This window comes from Babylonia areolata, chromosome 5 (assembly GCF_041734735.1).
Source record: "Babylonia areolata isolate BAREFJ2019XMU chromosome 5, ASM4173473v1, whole genome shotgun sequence".
Classification (NCBI taxonomy): Eukaryota; Metazoa; Mollusca; class Gastropoda; order Neogastropoda; family Buccinidae; genus Babylonia; species Babylonia areolata.
Genome location: NC_134880.1, coordinates 16442428 through 16457352, shown reverse-complemented (window position 1 = coordinate 16457352; position 14925 = coordinate 16442428). Strand labels below are relative to the sequence as shown.

General features: G+C 47.2%; 1 protein-coding gene across 2 annotated transcripts in view; it reads left to right on the top strand.

Moving 5' to 3' along the window:
* The window catches only part of LOC143282394 (limbic system-associated membrane protein-like), a 287770-nt gene extending 277339 nt beyond the window's left edge, over positions 1-10431 (top strand). For both annotated transcript variants that reach the window (XM_076588018.1, XM_076588017.1), the window contains exons 6-9: positions 1969-2080; positions 2704-2882; positions 4327-4578; positions 9979-10431. In XM_076588018.1, coding sequence (XP_076444133.1) covers positions 1969-2080; positions 2704-2882; positions 4327-4578; positions 9979-10145 — 710 coding nt within the window. In that variant the 3' untranslated portion in view covers positions 10146-10431. The remainder of the gene's footprint in view (positions 1-1968; positions 2081-2703; positions 2883-4326; positions 4579-9978) is intronic.
* The last annotated feature ends 4494 nt before the right edge of the window (positions 10432-14925 follow it).

Sequence of the window (14925 nt, the reverse complement as noted above, 5' to 3'; positions counted from 1 at the left end):
AAGATGCATCTATCATTCACTTGTACAAGCGAAAGGGGAACCGGCAAGCCTGTGATAACCATCGGGGCATTTCCTTGCTCTCCATCGCAGGCAAGATACTTGCCAGGATCCTACTAAACCGCCTCACAGCACACCTTGACCAAGGTCATTTGCCTGAGAGCCAATGTGGATTCCGGAAAGAGCGCGGAACCACCGACATGGTGTTTGCTGCAAGGCAGCTGCAAGAGAAATGTCAGGAGCAAAATGCTGATCTGTTCTCCACCTATGTCGACCTCACTGAGGCCTTCGACACTGTGAGTAGAGAGGGACTGTGGAAGATCATGGCCAAGTACGGATGCCCTCGGAAATTTATTTCCTTGGTCAGCCAATTCCATGAAGGCATGCAGGCTCGAGTCCAGGACAAAGGCGAAATATCTGCTCCTTTTGCTGTCACAAATGGTGTCAAGCAAGGCTGCGTCCTGGCTCCAACGCTGTTCAGCCTCATGTTCTCTGCAATGCTTACTGATGCCTCCAGAGATGGCGATGTTGGAATCGGCCTAAAGTACCGAACAGATGGTAAGTTGTTTAACCTCAGAAGGCTTCAAGCAAAAACGAAGGTCATGACAGACATCATCAGAGACTTTTTGTTTGCTGATGATTGTGCCCTCAACGCTGGATCTGAAGCTGACATGCAACTCAGCGTTGGCAAGTTTGCCACTGCCAGCAGGAACTTCGGCCTTACCATCAGCACGAGGAAAACTGAAGTTCTCCATCAGCCAGCCCCAGGGAAACCCTACGTTGAGCCCAACATCACAGTCAACGGTCAGAGACTCAGTGCGGTGGAGCGGTTCACATACCTTGGCAGCACACTGTCACGAAATGCGACCATCGACGATGAAGTGAACGTCAGGATTGCAAGAGCAAGCGCAACTTTTGGTAGACTCAGTGCAAATGTCTGGAACAGAAGAGGCATTAGTCTTGAGACCAAGCTAAAGGTCTACAGAGCAGTAGTTCTCCCCACACTACTGTACGCCTGCGAAACTTGGACAGTGTACCAACGGCATGCCAAGAAGCTGAACCACTTCCACACAACATGCCTCAGGAAGCTACTGAACATCAAGTGGCAAAACAAGACCCCAGACACAGAGGTGCTCGCAAAAGCCACCCTTCCCAGCATCTTTACCATCCTGATGCAGTCCCAGCTTCGCTGGGCTGGACACGTGGCGCGCATTCCAGACCATCGGCTGCCCAAAAGGCTCTTCTATGGCGAGCTGCAACAAGGGAAGAGATCACACGGAGGTCAGAAGAAGCGCTTCAGAGATACTCTGAAAGTCTCTCTGAAAGCGTTTGATATCAACCCTGACTCCTGGGAGGAATCTGCAGTGGACTGTGACAAATGGCGTGCTGCTGTGCACAAAGGCGCCAAGTTGTGCGAGGCCAACAGGACTGCTGCAGCTGTTCAGAAGAGAGGCCAGAAAGTCACGGGCAAACAAGCTCCCTGACAATGGTATGCCTGTCTTTGTCTGCCCCAACTGTCAGCGAACATTTCGTGCGCAGATTGGACTATTCAGCCATCTGCGCATTCACAGATAGATTCATGAGCATCCTCCCCCCCACCCCACCACCACCCTCCCCCCATCCCCCAGCTGGATGACAACGATGGTCATCATCGATCTCGATGGACACACACCACCATGGAAACAAGACATACCCAGCATACCCCCACCCCCGAAAACGAAGTATGGCTGCCTACATGGCGGGGTAAAAACGATCATACGCGTAAAAGCCTGATCGTGTATATACGAGTTGCAGCTCACTAACGAAGTAGTAGTGATATTGGTGTTCGCCTTCGTATTTCTTTGTGCATGCAGTTGCTCCATAGATCAGTGCTGAAACCAGCGTCATGGAACATGGTGTCAGTTGTTGTTGTAGTAGTGATATTGGTGCTAGCCGTCGTGACGATCAAAAGTAGTTGTTGTGTGCCTGCAGTTGCCCCAGAGATCAACTTGCCCAACAGACGCATCGGTCAGGACCAGGGAAGGGAGACCATTCTGGAGTGTACAGTCACCGCCTTTCCGGAAGCCAAGATTTCCTGGATGAGGTAACCCCCTCCCCCCCAACCCACCCACCCCACACACACACACCCAACCCCCTTCAGCACCACGACACGTGCAAAACTACGCACGCATATACATGCACGCACATTTCTGACCAATTTACGTGTGTGTGTGTGTGTGTGTGTGTGTGTGTGTGTGTGTGTTTCTTTTTCTTTTCCGGGATTTGAAAATCGGGCAATCTTAGCTCTTCTTATCGCTTTTTACGCCGAGGATTTGTGAGATGCCCGTTGGCAGTTGTTTTTTTTCCTCATAAATTTTCTATGTATGTCTGTTGTTATGTATAGCTTTGTGTATTGTAATGTAAAATTAGGTTTATGTTCAGGTCAGTTTCATTTTATCTTATTTCATAATCCATAAATAAATCCTTTGGCGAAAAATGAAAGGCATGCCCCTGCGTAGCCTAGGTATATATATATATATATATATATATATATATATATATATATATATATATATATATATATATATATATATATATATATATATATATATATATATATATATATATGCACGTGAATATTGACTGCATTTGTGAATTTCACGAAGCGGTCCCTAACTTTTCACGAACCGTGTGCATGTCGTTGAACCACACGGCCCCACCCACCAGACGGGGCAGCAAGGTGGAGACCCTTTCCCAGAAGTACCGTCTGGAGACCTATGACGAGGACCGCAACGTCATCACGCTCAGCCTCCGCATCTTCAGCATCGAGCGGCACGACTACGGCAAGTACACCTGCGTGGCCTCCAACGACCTGGGCGAGGATTCCGAGTCCATGATTCTTTATGGTCAGTGGCACGGTTCTTGTTGTTGTTGTTGTTGTCGTCGTCGTCTAAATCGTTGTTGATGTGGTGGTGGTGGTGGTGGTGGTAGCTTTGTTCTGAAATCGTCAAAATGTCTGCCGTATTTTTGTTGAACGTCAGCTTTATTTTTAAAGGCCTGATCGTCAGTAGTCGTAATTTGTTCTCTGTGTGTGTGTGTGTGTGTGTGTCTGTGTGTCCGTCTGTGCGTATGGATATATTTATTTGTGTGTGTATGTAGACGGTGAGGCCTGGGAATGTACATTTGTGGGTTGAGGTTTGGGCCTTGGTGTCAGCTGTGTAGATTTTAAGGATGCCTTTGGTTTAGCGAACAAAGGTGATGCGATCCCAAGAGGTAGTGGTGACTGACATCCTGACCTGTAAGCTGTCTTGTCTCAGTGAGGTGGCAGCCCTTCACTGACATCCTGACCTGTAAGCTGTCTTGTCTCAGTGAGGTGGCAGCCCTTCACTGACAGCCTGACCTGTAAGCTGTCTTGTCTCAGTGAGGTGGCATCCCTTCACTGACAGCCTGACCTGTAAGCTGTCTTGTCTCTGTGAGGTGGCAGCCCTTCACTGACAGCCTGACCTGTAAGCTGTCTTGTCTCAGTGAGGTAGAAGCCTTTCACTTCTTCTTCTGCGTTCACTCGTATGCACACGAGTGGGCTTTTATGTGTATGACCGTTTTTACCCCGCCATGTAGGCAGCCATACTCCGTTTTCGGGGGTGTGCATGCTGGGTTTGTTCGTGTTTCCATAACCCACCGAACGCTGACGTGGATTACAGGATCTTTAACGTGCGTATTTGATCTTCTGCTTGCATATACACACGAAGGGGGTTCAGGCACTAGCAGGTCTGCACATATGTTGACCTGGGAGATCGTAAAAATCTCCACCCTTTACCCACCAGGCGCCGTCACCGTGATTCGAACCCGGGACCCTCAGATTGACAGTCCAACGCTTTAACCACTCGGCTATTGCGCCCGTCGAAGCCTTTCACTAACAAGCAAAGTCTTTAAAACGTACTTGACTGTGCAGGTGTATGTGCTGCTGCTCCCCTTGTTCGTGAATGGTTTTACCTTAAAGAAAAAAAAACAAACAAAAAAACACCCATCTGCATGCAAATCAAGTGGAAGCAGGAAAAGCCTAAGGATCTTGTGTGCGTGTCATCTCCGTTTCTTCTGCCTTCACTCTGTGAAGGGTCATTGGGGTACCGCGCAGAAGAACTGTTCACCAGATTCCTCCAGCCTGGGTCTCTAAATGTTTTTTCCCGTCCAGTCTGCAGCGATGCCAGTCCATCGTTGTTGTTGTTGTTGTTCTACTCCCCCAATGTCTCCCACCCTCAACAGTTCCGCGGAGGATTATTTGTAGTTAGGCCGTTGGCTCTTGTTACGTGGTCATACCTAAGTGGTTTAATCATCTCCACCCACGCACAGATTACTCCGCGTACATCAAAACGACGCCCTCCACCACCACCACCACCACTACCACCACCACCGCCCGCCGACGACCACCCCCACGCACCACCCAGGTGACGGTGCTTCAGCCTCCTGTGCTGGAGAGCAACTCCCACAATTCCCTCTTCCCGCACGTGGAGGGCAGGGGCCGCAACCCTTACCAGCGCCCTGTCAACACCTACCACCCAGTCACCCACCCCGACCCCTGGGTCTCCCAGCGCTCTGACCAAGGTAGGAGACTTTGATTGTGTGGTTGTTGTTTTTGATGATGCCACTAATGATGATGATATAATGCTGCTGATCACACTGATTATGATGCCACTGATGGTGGTGATGCCACTAATGATGATGACAATGACGCCACTGATGGTGCTGATCACACTGATTATGATGATGATGATGCCACTGATGGTGGTGATGCCACTAATGATGATGACAATGACGCCACTGATTATGATGATGGTGATACACTAATGTTAATGATGATGCCACTGATGGTGATGATGATGATGCTACTGATGGTGGTGATGTCACTGGTTATGATGATGATGATGATGATGGTGCCACTGATGATGATGTTTATGGTTATAATGCTGCTGCTGCAGATGAGATACCATTGATTATGATGGTGGTGGTGATGATGATGATGATGATGATACGAATGATGATGATGATGATTATAATTATTATTATTATTGATATCAATATTATTGTTATCATCTTGGCTCAACGGACGGCTGATATCAGAGACTAAAATAAGCCTACAACTGGGCCAACAGCAAAGTGTTTCTCCATCCACTGCAATGGGATATCATTTAGCTTTAGCATTTAGCGGAGGACTATGACTCTCAAACTAGGATGCGAGACTGCGTAACCCATCGTGCTGCAGCGTTTGGAGCAAGCTGGCCTTTGGGTACCATCCTAACACCAACTGTGCTAAAGCCCTCTTTGCCAAGAGAGTGGGGATGTAACTTGGGCAAGACACTCTCTACTTTAATCAAATTCTAGCCTCCACTGCTGTTCCGATTGTCATAGTCGGACACGACAATCGTGAGGATACATAATAATAATAATAATAACGAAGCCTCGAACTCTGTTCTAATGTGAACAGCACAAGATCAGAAGTCCAACACCTAACTCACTCTGCCTCGGCGCTCCTATTGTACACGTTGCCAAGACCGCTGGTAAAATCGGGATCTTTTCCGTGTGTCACTACTACAAGCGCACACAGTGGTTCAAACTGCAGACAGCCATAATGGAAACCCAGTGCAGCGAGTCTAAAAAATGATCGGCCCTCTTGCCAGTCGCCTTTGACTTTGGGTTTAATCTTATCGGTTAGTGTGGTAGGTGAGACTGCTTTGCACTCCATTTAACCCCGCCCCCCTCTTCCCCTTCCTATACCTTTGGGAGTCAGTTTTGGTTTGGCTGAGCAAGCTGGCTTTGCTGCACCACGTTTTAGCGTGATGTGGTTCGATTCTGGATTTGGCTCAATCGAGTTCAGCGGGGTTTTTGTTGGTTTTTTGTTGTTGTTGTTTTTTCTTATTTCATTTTTTCTTCATAAATCATCTCTCACTGTGGAGCGGTGGCCTGGTGGTATGCACCCGACCAGGAAGCGAGTTATACGGGTTCGAGTCCGACATACTGACCAAGGGTTGTTGTTTTGTTTTTTAATTGTTTTTTCGTTGTTGTTGTTGTTGTTGTTTTCCTTTTTGTTGTTGTTGTTTGTTTTATTTTGTTTTTAACTCACCCCGTCTACTAGTCTCAAATGATGGTCTTGGTGCTAGTCTTTCGGAGAACTGAGATAAGAAAACGAGGTCCCGTTTTACAGTCAGCACTTTGCGCACGTAAAAGAACCCACGGAAACAACAACAACAACAACAAAATAGCAGAATTGTGTGGAAAGAATCCAGGTTGATAGTGAAACCAGTTACACGTGCAGATATCTGTTGTGACAAGAAGTCATTAAGTGCAATACTTTTTCGATAAAACAAGTATGCTTGTTCGATTTCATTTTCACGCAATAATGATAACTGATTCGGTATTTTTGGTGCTATGCGGACTGGTGCTGTTTGACAGCGTGTCCGTGTTCTGTTCCGATGTGTATAGAGACATCGATCGGGGTGTGTTTCAGTACAGTATTAGTTTTGTATCGTTTATCGTATACTCTGTTGTGTGGGTCTTTTTCTTCATGTGATCTTCGGTGTATCATAAGAAATACCCCCCCCCCCCCAAACCCCCCATCTAAAAAAAGAAAACACAACAAACAACAAAAAACACCCCCCAAAACAGGATATTGCCGTTTTCCCTTGCTGCCATCAGTTATTTTACGAACATGTTGTGCAAGCTGTTACCAGGGCTTTGGGTTCTTCGTGTGATTCTTTTTTTTTTTCCTCAGCACTAAAGCCTATGCATGGGTTGCATGAGGCGATCTGTCCATAGCTAAGTTTGCCTACAGTTAAGAATGTTCCTAAGTACATGTATATGGAGTTCACCGTGGAGTTAGGAACATTCTTAACGATAAGCAAATTTAGCGCTGCAAAGTTCACTCATACAACCCACCCCAGTGTGGAGAACAATGGAGCAGGAGGGGTCGGGAGTCATGGGGAACCTTTTGTCCACTTCAGAGGTTGAATTCTGAAGCTCTTGTCCCTACACACTTCGTTGTGAGGGTGCGTGTCCACAGTTATGCTTATCTGTCGCATCTCTCTCTCTCTCCCTCCCTAAGATTTTGTCTTGTCTTGTCTTGTCCCTCCCTCCCTATTTCTTTCTTTCTGGAGGGAGGGAGAAGGTTGCGGAACTGGCCTAATTTATGGCAAAATTGATTTTCTTCTCTCTTCTTCTGCTGTCCCCGCTGTTTGGTGGCTGTCATTTGTTGCTGATGTTCGTGTTGAAAACATTGCTGGTTGTGTGCTTCTTCCTTCCTTCCTTTCAAGTTCTGATTGAGAGGCAGGAGAAGATTGGATTCAGGTCTGCAAAAATTAAGGCTACATATGTCTGTTTCTCATCCTGCGCTTGTGTGTGTGTGTGTGTGTGTGTGTGTGTGTGTGTGTGTGTGTGTGTGTGTGTGTGTGTGGCGGAGGAGGGAGGTAGGGATGAGGAATTTTTTTTTTAATCTACTGACTGATTTACATACGGACCAACGAATACAACATTCAGTTTCTGTAGACAACAAAAATAATTTTGATGAGGACCCCAGACCTACTTTACCAACTCCAGGAAAAGTTTTCATGCGCTTTAAATACGTTACCATTTTTTTTTCATGCTGAAATAATACTGTAGACGGCATTTGACATAGATCTAGTAATCAAAGTTCGAGACCCCGTTGTTTCCTTGAGTGAAGAAAGTTGACTCCGACTTTCCTTATTCCACCCAGGTGTGAATGAGAATTTGGGGAAAGTTAAATCGGCGAAAGGAAAGGACTGGGCCCCACCTCAAACCCATGACACAATGAATAGGAATGCAGTGCCCCTATGGCCGTAAAAGGCTATAGAATATATATATATATATATATATATATATATATATATATATATATATAATGCATACATGCATATGTTGGGTATATATGTATGTATGCGTATTCTGATATTATCATCTTAAGATATTATCATCTTTAACTCCTTTCGTTATTCATTGGTAAAGATTCTCATGATTCTGGATACCCGTAGGTAAACGATTTCTTGCTCAGAATCCAAACTTTGAACTTGATTCTATATACGGGTGGTTATACTGGGGTGGTTTCTCGCCATCACCCTCAGTGAAACATGAAGGAACGTCCACTCACAGGATGCCCAGTCCAACAACTCCATGTCTTTTTCCTGGGGGAGGTGGTGAGAAACCACAGAAATATAGTTCAAACTTTCGACTCTGCGCAAGGATACTTTCATCTACATTCTCGTCATCTGTTCGGACACGTATCCCTCTCAGTATCCTCCTCCTCCTCCTCCTCCCAACCTTCAGAAATGAGAGAAGAGCTATCAGTATGCGCAGTTTGGTATTCAATGTTTTAGAACGTTCGTTAGGCGCGAGTCGTTGTTTTCTTCTGAGATAATTGCAAATGGAAAAAAAAAATGAATATTTCAACTAAGCAACAAATCGGACACTCTGAACAATCTCCACGCGTGTGTATGGGAATGTTTTATTGTCTGTCTTCTTTGTTGCTGTTTTAGTTTTGAGTAGCGCTGCATAATTCATTCTGGCAATGAAGTGTGATTTCTGAAAGGAAATCTTGGTATCGGACATTTTTTTGTTCCCATTTGAATAATGTTTTTGTTCTGTACACTTTATCCTAAAAGATTTTTTTTGTTTTGTTTCATCTGGAATCAAATATTCCAGCAGCTTTTAATGGCGATCCAATCGATGTGTGAAACCAAGAAAAAATAACGCATTTTATCATTTTGATTTCAAGAAGCAGCGTCCCTCATTTTCCACCATTTCTAGATTTTTTTCCTTCTGCATGTTATTTGTGAAACGCGCGGGCGTGCACACACACACACACACACACACACACAAACTTACGATAGAGAGAAATTGTTTTGAAGTGAAAAATCATTAATATTCACATTTAAAAAAATTTAAAAAATTTAAAAAAACAAAACGAATGCAACTTTTAGAAAAATAGCCCAAGGGACAATTTACAACTCGAGGTGAAATCCTCTTCAAAAACAAAGTGGAGTGAGGCCTATACCACGCACGACAAGAAAGAGCTGTCCGTTGCAAGCATAGACGGTGATATCCCCCCCCCCCACACACACCCACACACACACTCTCTACAGTTGACCCAGTAAAACAGACCAAAACCATCCCTAACCCTCTGCCGACTCTGGGGTTATTCTGGGCGAGCCACACACACACACCCAGTCAAAAATTACCCCTTTTGTATTGTTTTAATCAAGCTATCAAAAAAAAAAAAAAAAGGGAATAGGGATCGTTCTAGACTCGTCTTCACTGTTACCACCCACTCACCCTTGCATTATAACTTAATGGATACAGGCATGGGATAGTTCTACTTCGTCAGGCTGTGTTGATTCAAACTGAGCCAAATTTATCCCCAGGGATGATTCCAAGCTAGCCTAGAATGATCCCCATAGCTTGTCCAGCCAGATTGAAACCGGTGTAAAATCCAATGGAGATAAAGCAGTTTACTAACTACTTGTTGCAGCACTGAAGAGCACTTCGCGAACGTATGTTAAATAACTCACGGTCGACGATCCGTTTGGAAAAAAAAGTCCACTTCTGACAGCAGGAGAATATAGTGGAGGTTCAGGGGCAGAATCGGTACACCGATACTTCTGAATCCGTGATATAAGATTTTCTTGCTATCATCGTAGGAAAATGTCACTGCCTATATTGTGTATCTTACAACGTTTCTTGCTCGGTTCCTGTCCATTTCGCAGGTAAGTGTGTATGAAAAAAAAGAGAAATAAAATAATAATAATAATAATACTAAAACGACCACAAAAAGAAAGAAAGACATGTTGATGGATGTAACAAGGTGTGGATGTACAGGAACTGTGGTGGGAATGGACATGTAGATGAGAGAGAGGGAGAGAGGATGGGATTGAAAACTTGTGACGTGCCAACTTTTTTTCCCCCCAGTGACGCTGTGTTGTGTTGTTGGTGATGTGACAGGGGCCGGGGGCAAGGTGCTGCAGTCCAACATGGGAGGAGAGGACGGCTCTTCGGCAGCGACCTCCGTCATGTTGTGGTCTTCCCCTCCTGCTGCTGCTGCTGCTGCCCTGCCCGTCCTCCTGTTGATGGTGGTCCCTTCCCTGCTCCTTCCTCGCTGCCTCTTGTGATACACGCACACAAAGCACGCACACGCACTCAACACTCGCACACTCACTGACACACACACACAGAGACTCTCACACACACGCGCGCCCTGCACACATACTTCACACACACACACTGCACGTGCATTGCACACACACACACACACACATACTCGATGGATTATTTTTTTCTCACTTTCGGCTCATGACCATTTTGACGTAATGTGGACACAATGACAACTTTGCATTCGCACTTCTTTTCTTTCTTTTTTTTTTTTTTTAAGTGAACACTCAATTCATTTAGTAAACAATGCACAAACTACTGAAGAACAAATTAGGGGGATATGTGGGGAGCGGGGGGGGGGGGGGGCGGCGGGGGGCGGGGGAGGGGAATGTGAAAGGTGACTGGACTTTGATATTGAAAGATCCAGGAAAATTTCTCTTTGAAAAAAACAAAAACAAGTCTCGATGTGATTGCTGGACAGCGTGTTGCAACCATGTAGAGATGCTCAAGCGGTGCGCAGAACGTAATTCAAAAACAGTGTCGAGTGGAAGCAGTTCACTGTTCGCCCCACGCACCCGACCAGTTTGACAGAGCTGTCTTGTCGGACTGGGAAGGACTGCCTGCCGGGATGACGTGGAGCATGCTGCAAATGTCCTCTTGTGTTTGTCAGGAAGTAAGTCCCCGCGCAGGCTTTCCTTCCAAGATGTCACGTGATGCTCGGATTGAGCTCAGAATCGGAATGACTTTGCTAAAAAGAAATCCCAGAGAACTGAAGACCTGACCGTTGTTAAGATTTTGTCTATCTAGTTCAGGTCTTGTCGCAACAAAAGTCAGTATCATGCGCACGCCGTGACGTGGTTTCCACACCTTGTCCCCTGTCTTGGTGTCCGCAAAGCCCTGTCCCCTGTCATAGTGTCCACAAAGCCCTGTCCCCTGTCTCGGTGTCCACAAAGCCCTGTCCCCTGTCATAGTATCCACAAAGCCCTGTCTCGGTGTCCACAAAGCCCTGTCCCCTGTCTTGGTGTCCACAAAGCCCTGTCCCCTGTCTTGGTGTCCACAAAGCCCTGTCCCCTGTCTTTATGTCCACAAAGCCCTGTCCCCTGTCTTTATGTCCACAAAGCCCTGTCCCCTGTCATGGTGTCCACAAAGCCCTGTCCCCTGTCTTGGTGTCCACACCTTGTCCCCTGTCTTGGTGTCCACACCTTGTTCCCTGTCTTGGTGTCCACACCTTGTCCCCTGTCTTGGTGTCCACAAAGCCCTGTCCCCTGTCTTGGTGTCCACACCTTGTCCCCTGTCTCGGTGTCCACACCTTGTCCCCTGTCATGGTGTCCACAAAGCCCTGTCATGGTGTCCACACCTTGTCCCGTGTCTTGATGTCCACACCCTTCCCCTGTCTTGGTGTCCACACCTTGTCCCCTGTCATGGTGTCCACAAAGCCCTGTCCCCTGTCATGGTGTCCACACCTTGTCCCGTGTCTTGATGTCCACACCCTTCCCCTGTCATGGTGTCCACACCTTGTCCCGTGTCTTGGTGTCCACACCTTGTCCCCTGTCTTGGTGTCCACACCTTGTTCCCTGTCTTGGTGTCCACACCTTGTCCCCTGTCTTGGTGTCCACAAAGCCCTGTCCCCTGTCTTGGTGTCCACAAAGCCCTGTCCCCTGTCTTGGTGTCCACACCTTGTCCCCTGTCTTGGTGTCCACAAAGCCCTGTCCCCTGTCTTGGTGTCCACAAAGCCCTGTCCCCTGTCTTGGTGTCCACACCTTGTCCCGTGTCTTGATGTCCACACCCTTCCCCTGTCTTGGTGTCCACACCTTGTCCCCTGTCATGGTGTCCACAAAGCCCTGTCCCGTGTCTTGGTGTCCACACCTTGTCCCCCTGTCTTCGTGTCCACAAAGCTCTGTCCCCTGTCATGGTGTCCACAAAGCCCTGTCCCCTGTCATGGTGTCCCCTGTCATGGTGTCCACAAAGCCCTGTCCCCTGTCTTGGTGTCCACAAAGCCCTGTCCCCTGTCATGGTGTCCACAAAGCCCTGTCCCCTGTCTTGGTGTCCACAAAGCCCTGTCCCCTGTCATGGTGTCCACAAAGCCCTGTCCCCTGTCTTGGTGTCCACACCTTGTCCCCTGTCTTGGTGTCCACACCTTGTCCCCTGTCATGGTGTCCACAAAGCCCTGTCCCCTGTCTTGGTGTCCACACCTTGTCCCCTGTCTTGGTGTCCACAAAGCTTTGTCCCCTGTCATGGTGTCCACAAAGCCCTGTCCCCTGTCTTGGTGTCCACAAAGCCCTGTCCCCTGTCATGGTGTCCACAAAGCCCTGTCCCCTGTCTTGGTGTCCACAAAGCCCTGTCCCCTGTCATGGTGTCCACACCTTGTCCCCTGTCTTGGTGTCCACACCTTGTCCCCTGTCTTGGTGTCCACACCTTGTCCCCTGTCTTGGTGTCCACAAAGCCCTGTCCCCTGTCTTGGTGTCCACAAAGCCCTGTCCCCTGTCTTGGTGTCCACAAAGCCCTGTCCCCTGTCTTGGTGTCCACACCTTGTCCCCTGTCTTGGTGTCCACACCTTGTCCCCTGTCTTGGTGTCCACACCTTGTCCCCTGTCTTGGTGTCCACAAAGCCCTGTCCCCTGTCATGGTGTCCACAAAGCCCTGTCCCCTGTCATGGTGTCCACACCTTGTCCCCTGTCTTGGTGTCCACACCTTGTCCCCTGTCTTGGTGTCCACACCTTGTCCCCTGTCTTGGTGTCCACAAAGCCCTGTCCCCTGTCTTGGTGTCCACACCTTGTCCCCTGTCGTGCAGAACTGAGCGAAACTCCCGCTGCACAGTCTTCAGCTCGTTCCCTGTCAACAGACCCGTGCACGAGACACACACGAGTTCTGTTCTGTGAGTCGCTTCTGGATACCCGCCCTAGTTCTAAAAGTCAGATCTTTGAACGGTGCGTTGCCTGAAGTCCTGCCTTGTGCACCCTTTCAACCTCATCCCCACTGTCTCCAGACGTCCCCGGAGTCAGCACTGAAAGGCAGAGTGAAGGTGGATGACTATGACTACTCCTTAAACAGCACCATCATGGTTCAAGAACGGTACATGCAGCAGAACACGCGGAGATGAAAACACCAATCAGCCCTGTGAACGTGGTGTCGTTTGAGTTCTGCGAACTCGGTTGGCCCCTGAACCGCTTGGTTTTTGGACGAGAAATGACCGGGCATTCGCGATGAAGGAATATTATTATCACATGCTTCTTCGCTTCTAGAAGTCCATTCCCTTTCTGCTTATATGAGATGGGGAGAGAAAGGGGAAGACTGCAGTCAGTGGCGTTACCTTTGTGAGTTGGCCTTGCTCGTTCCCAAGCCTACAGTGATCGAATGAATGGGAATTATTTGATCGTGGATCAGACATATGACTCGGGAGTCTACAGGCATTGTGTTTATCAGAAATATGGCGACCATTAATTGTCCTGGTCTTCGTTGGTCCAATGAACAACAACAAAAAATGTCGACCATTATTTTGTCCTGGTCTTCGTTGGTCCAGTGAAAAGAATCGGTTGACCTGCTGACGTTTCAAACACAGACGTCAGAACAAAAGCTGTCAATCCCGAAATCTTCATTTCTTTTATCTGTTTATGTACATAGCGAAACCCAAACGTGCGTGCTGTCAGTGTATGATGCCAGTTGTGATTTTCCGGGGACCAAACCTGAAGACAAACAAGTCTTGTTCACCAAAGAACCATTTTGTTTTCATATTTCATAACTATGTCCGATAGAAATCCACACGCTTGAGAGCAGCCGTTTTCAGTGCGCGGGAACAGTGTGTGCTGACGTACACTATGCTTTGTTTTCACCTTTGGGCAGGTTCATTCTTCGTAAACAGGCTTCAAACTGGAAGCTTCTCTCGCCTGCTGTGTTGTTAGTCTGGCTGTGAATGTAGTGTTCACAGGACGGTATTTCTTGCAGTTTTTTCTGTTTGAACAACTAAAAAGGAATGGAGATTACAGTGATTGTGTTGAAATTTGCAGGCTTTTTGTAGTTACGGAATGTCAGGGAAGTAAGGCGATTTGTATGTGTGTTGCCGTTATTGATGATGCCACCCAAGGCTGGTGACTTGATAGACGGTGTGATACCCAAGGGGCTGTGGATGGGTGTTTGGATCTCCCGTCTCCCAAGACAACCAGTGGACTGAGTGTTGTATTAATGTGAAATTCAGATTACTGATATAATTTGCCAGCAATTAAGATCTTTAAGGTAGTGACTATTTTTTATTCTCACCTGCTCTGTGTGTGTGTGTGAGAGAGAGAGAGAGAGAGAGAGAGAGAGAGAGAGAGAGAGAGCTGTTCCTCCATCGACCTACCAGACCAGTGCACAGTAATGCCTACACTACAGCTGACTCGGTGAAAAATCGTGAACGTATGACGTTGCTAGGGAAATTCGCCAGCCGCAACACGCGCCTTGACACTGTTCGGTCAGTTAGGTAAGATTCTGGTAGTCTTGTGGAACTGCCAGTTATGCAAAGCACAGATGCAGAAAATGAAGAGCTTTTACAGTCCGTTCGGATAAACCTTCGTTCTTTTCACTAAGTAATATCAGACAAAAAAATGATAAATTAAAAAAATAAAATAACCACACCCTTAATTCGGGGCAAGGAATTTCCGAATCGTAACCCATGACATGGAAATGGATCACGATAGACAGCGGTTTGAGTCTTCAACAGTCACCCAATTTCTTCTCTCACCATTTCCTTTTTTAAATACGTTTCTTTTGACAGAGCTGTTTCTTGGATCTGTCAAGAACAGCTGAACTGTCATCAGACTGAAAT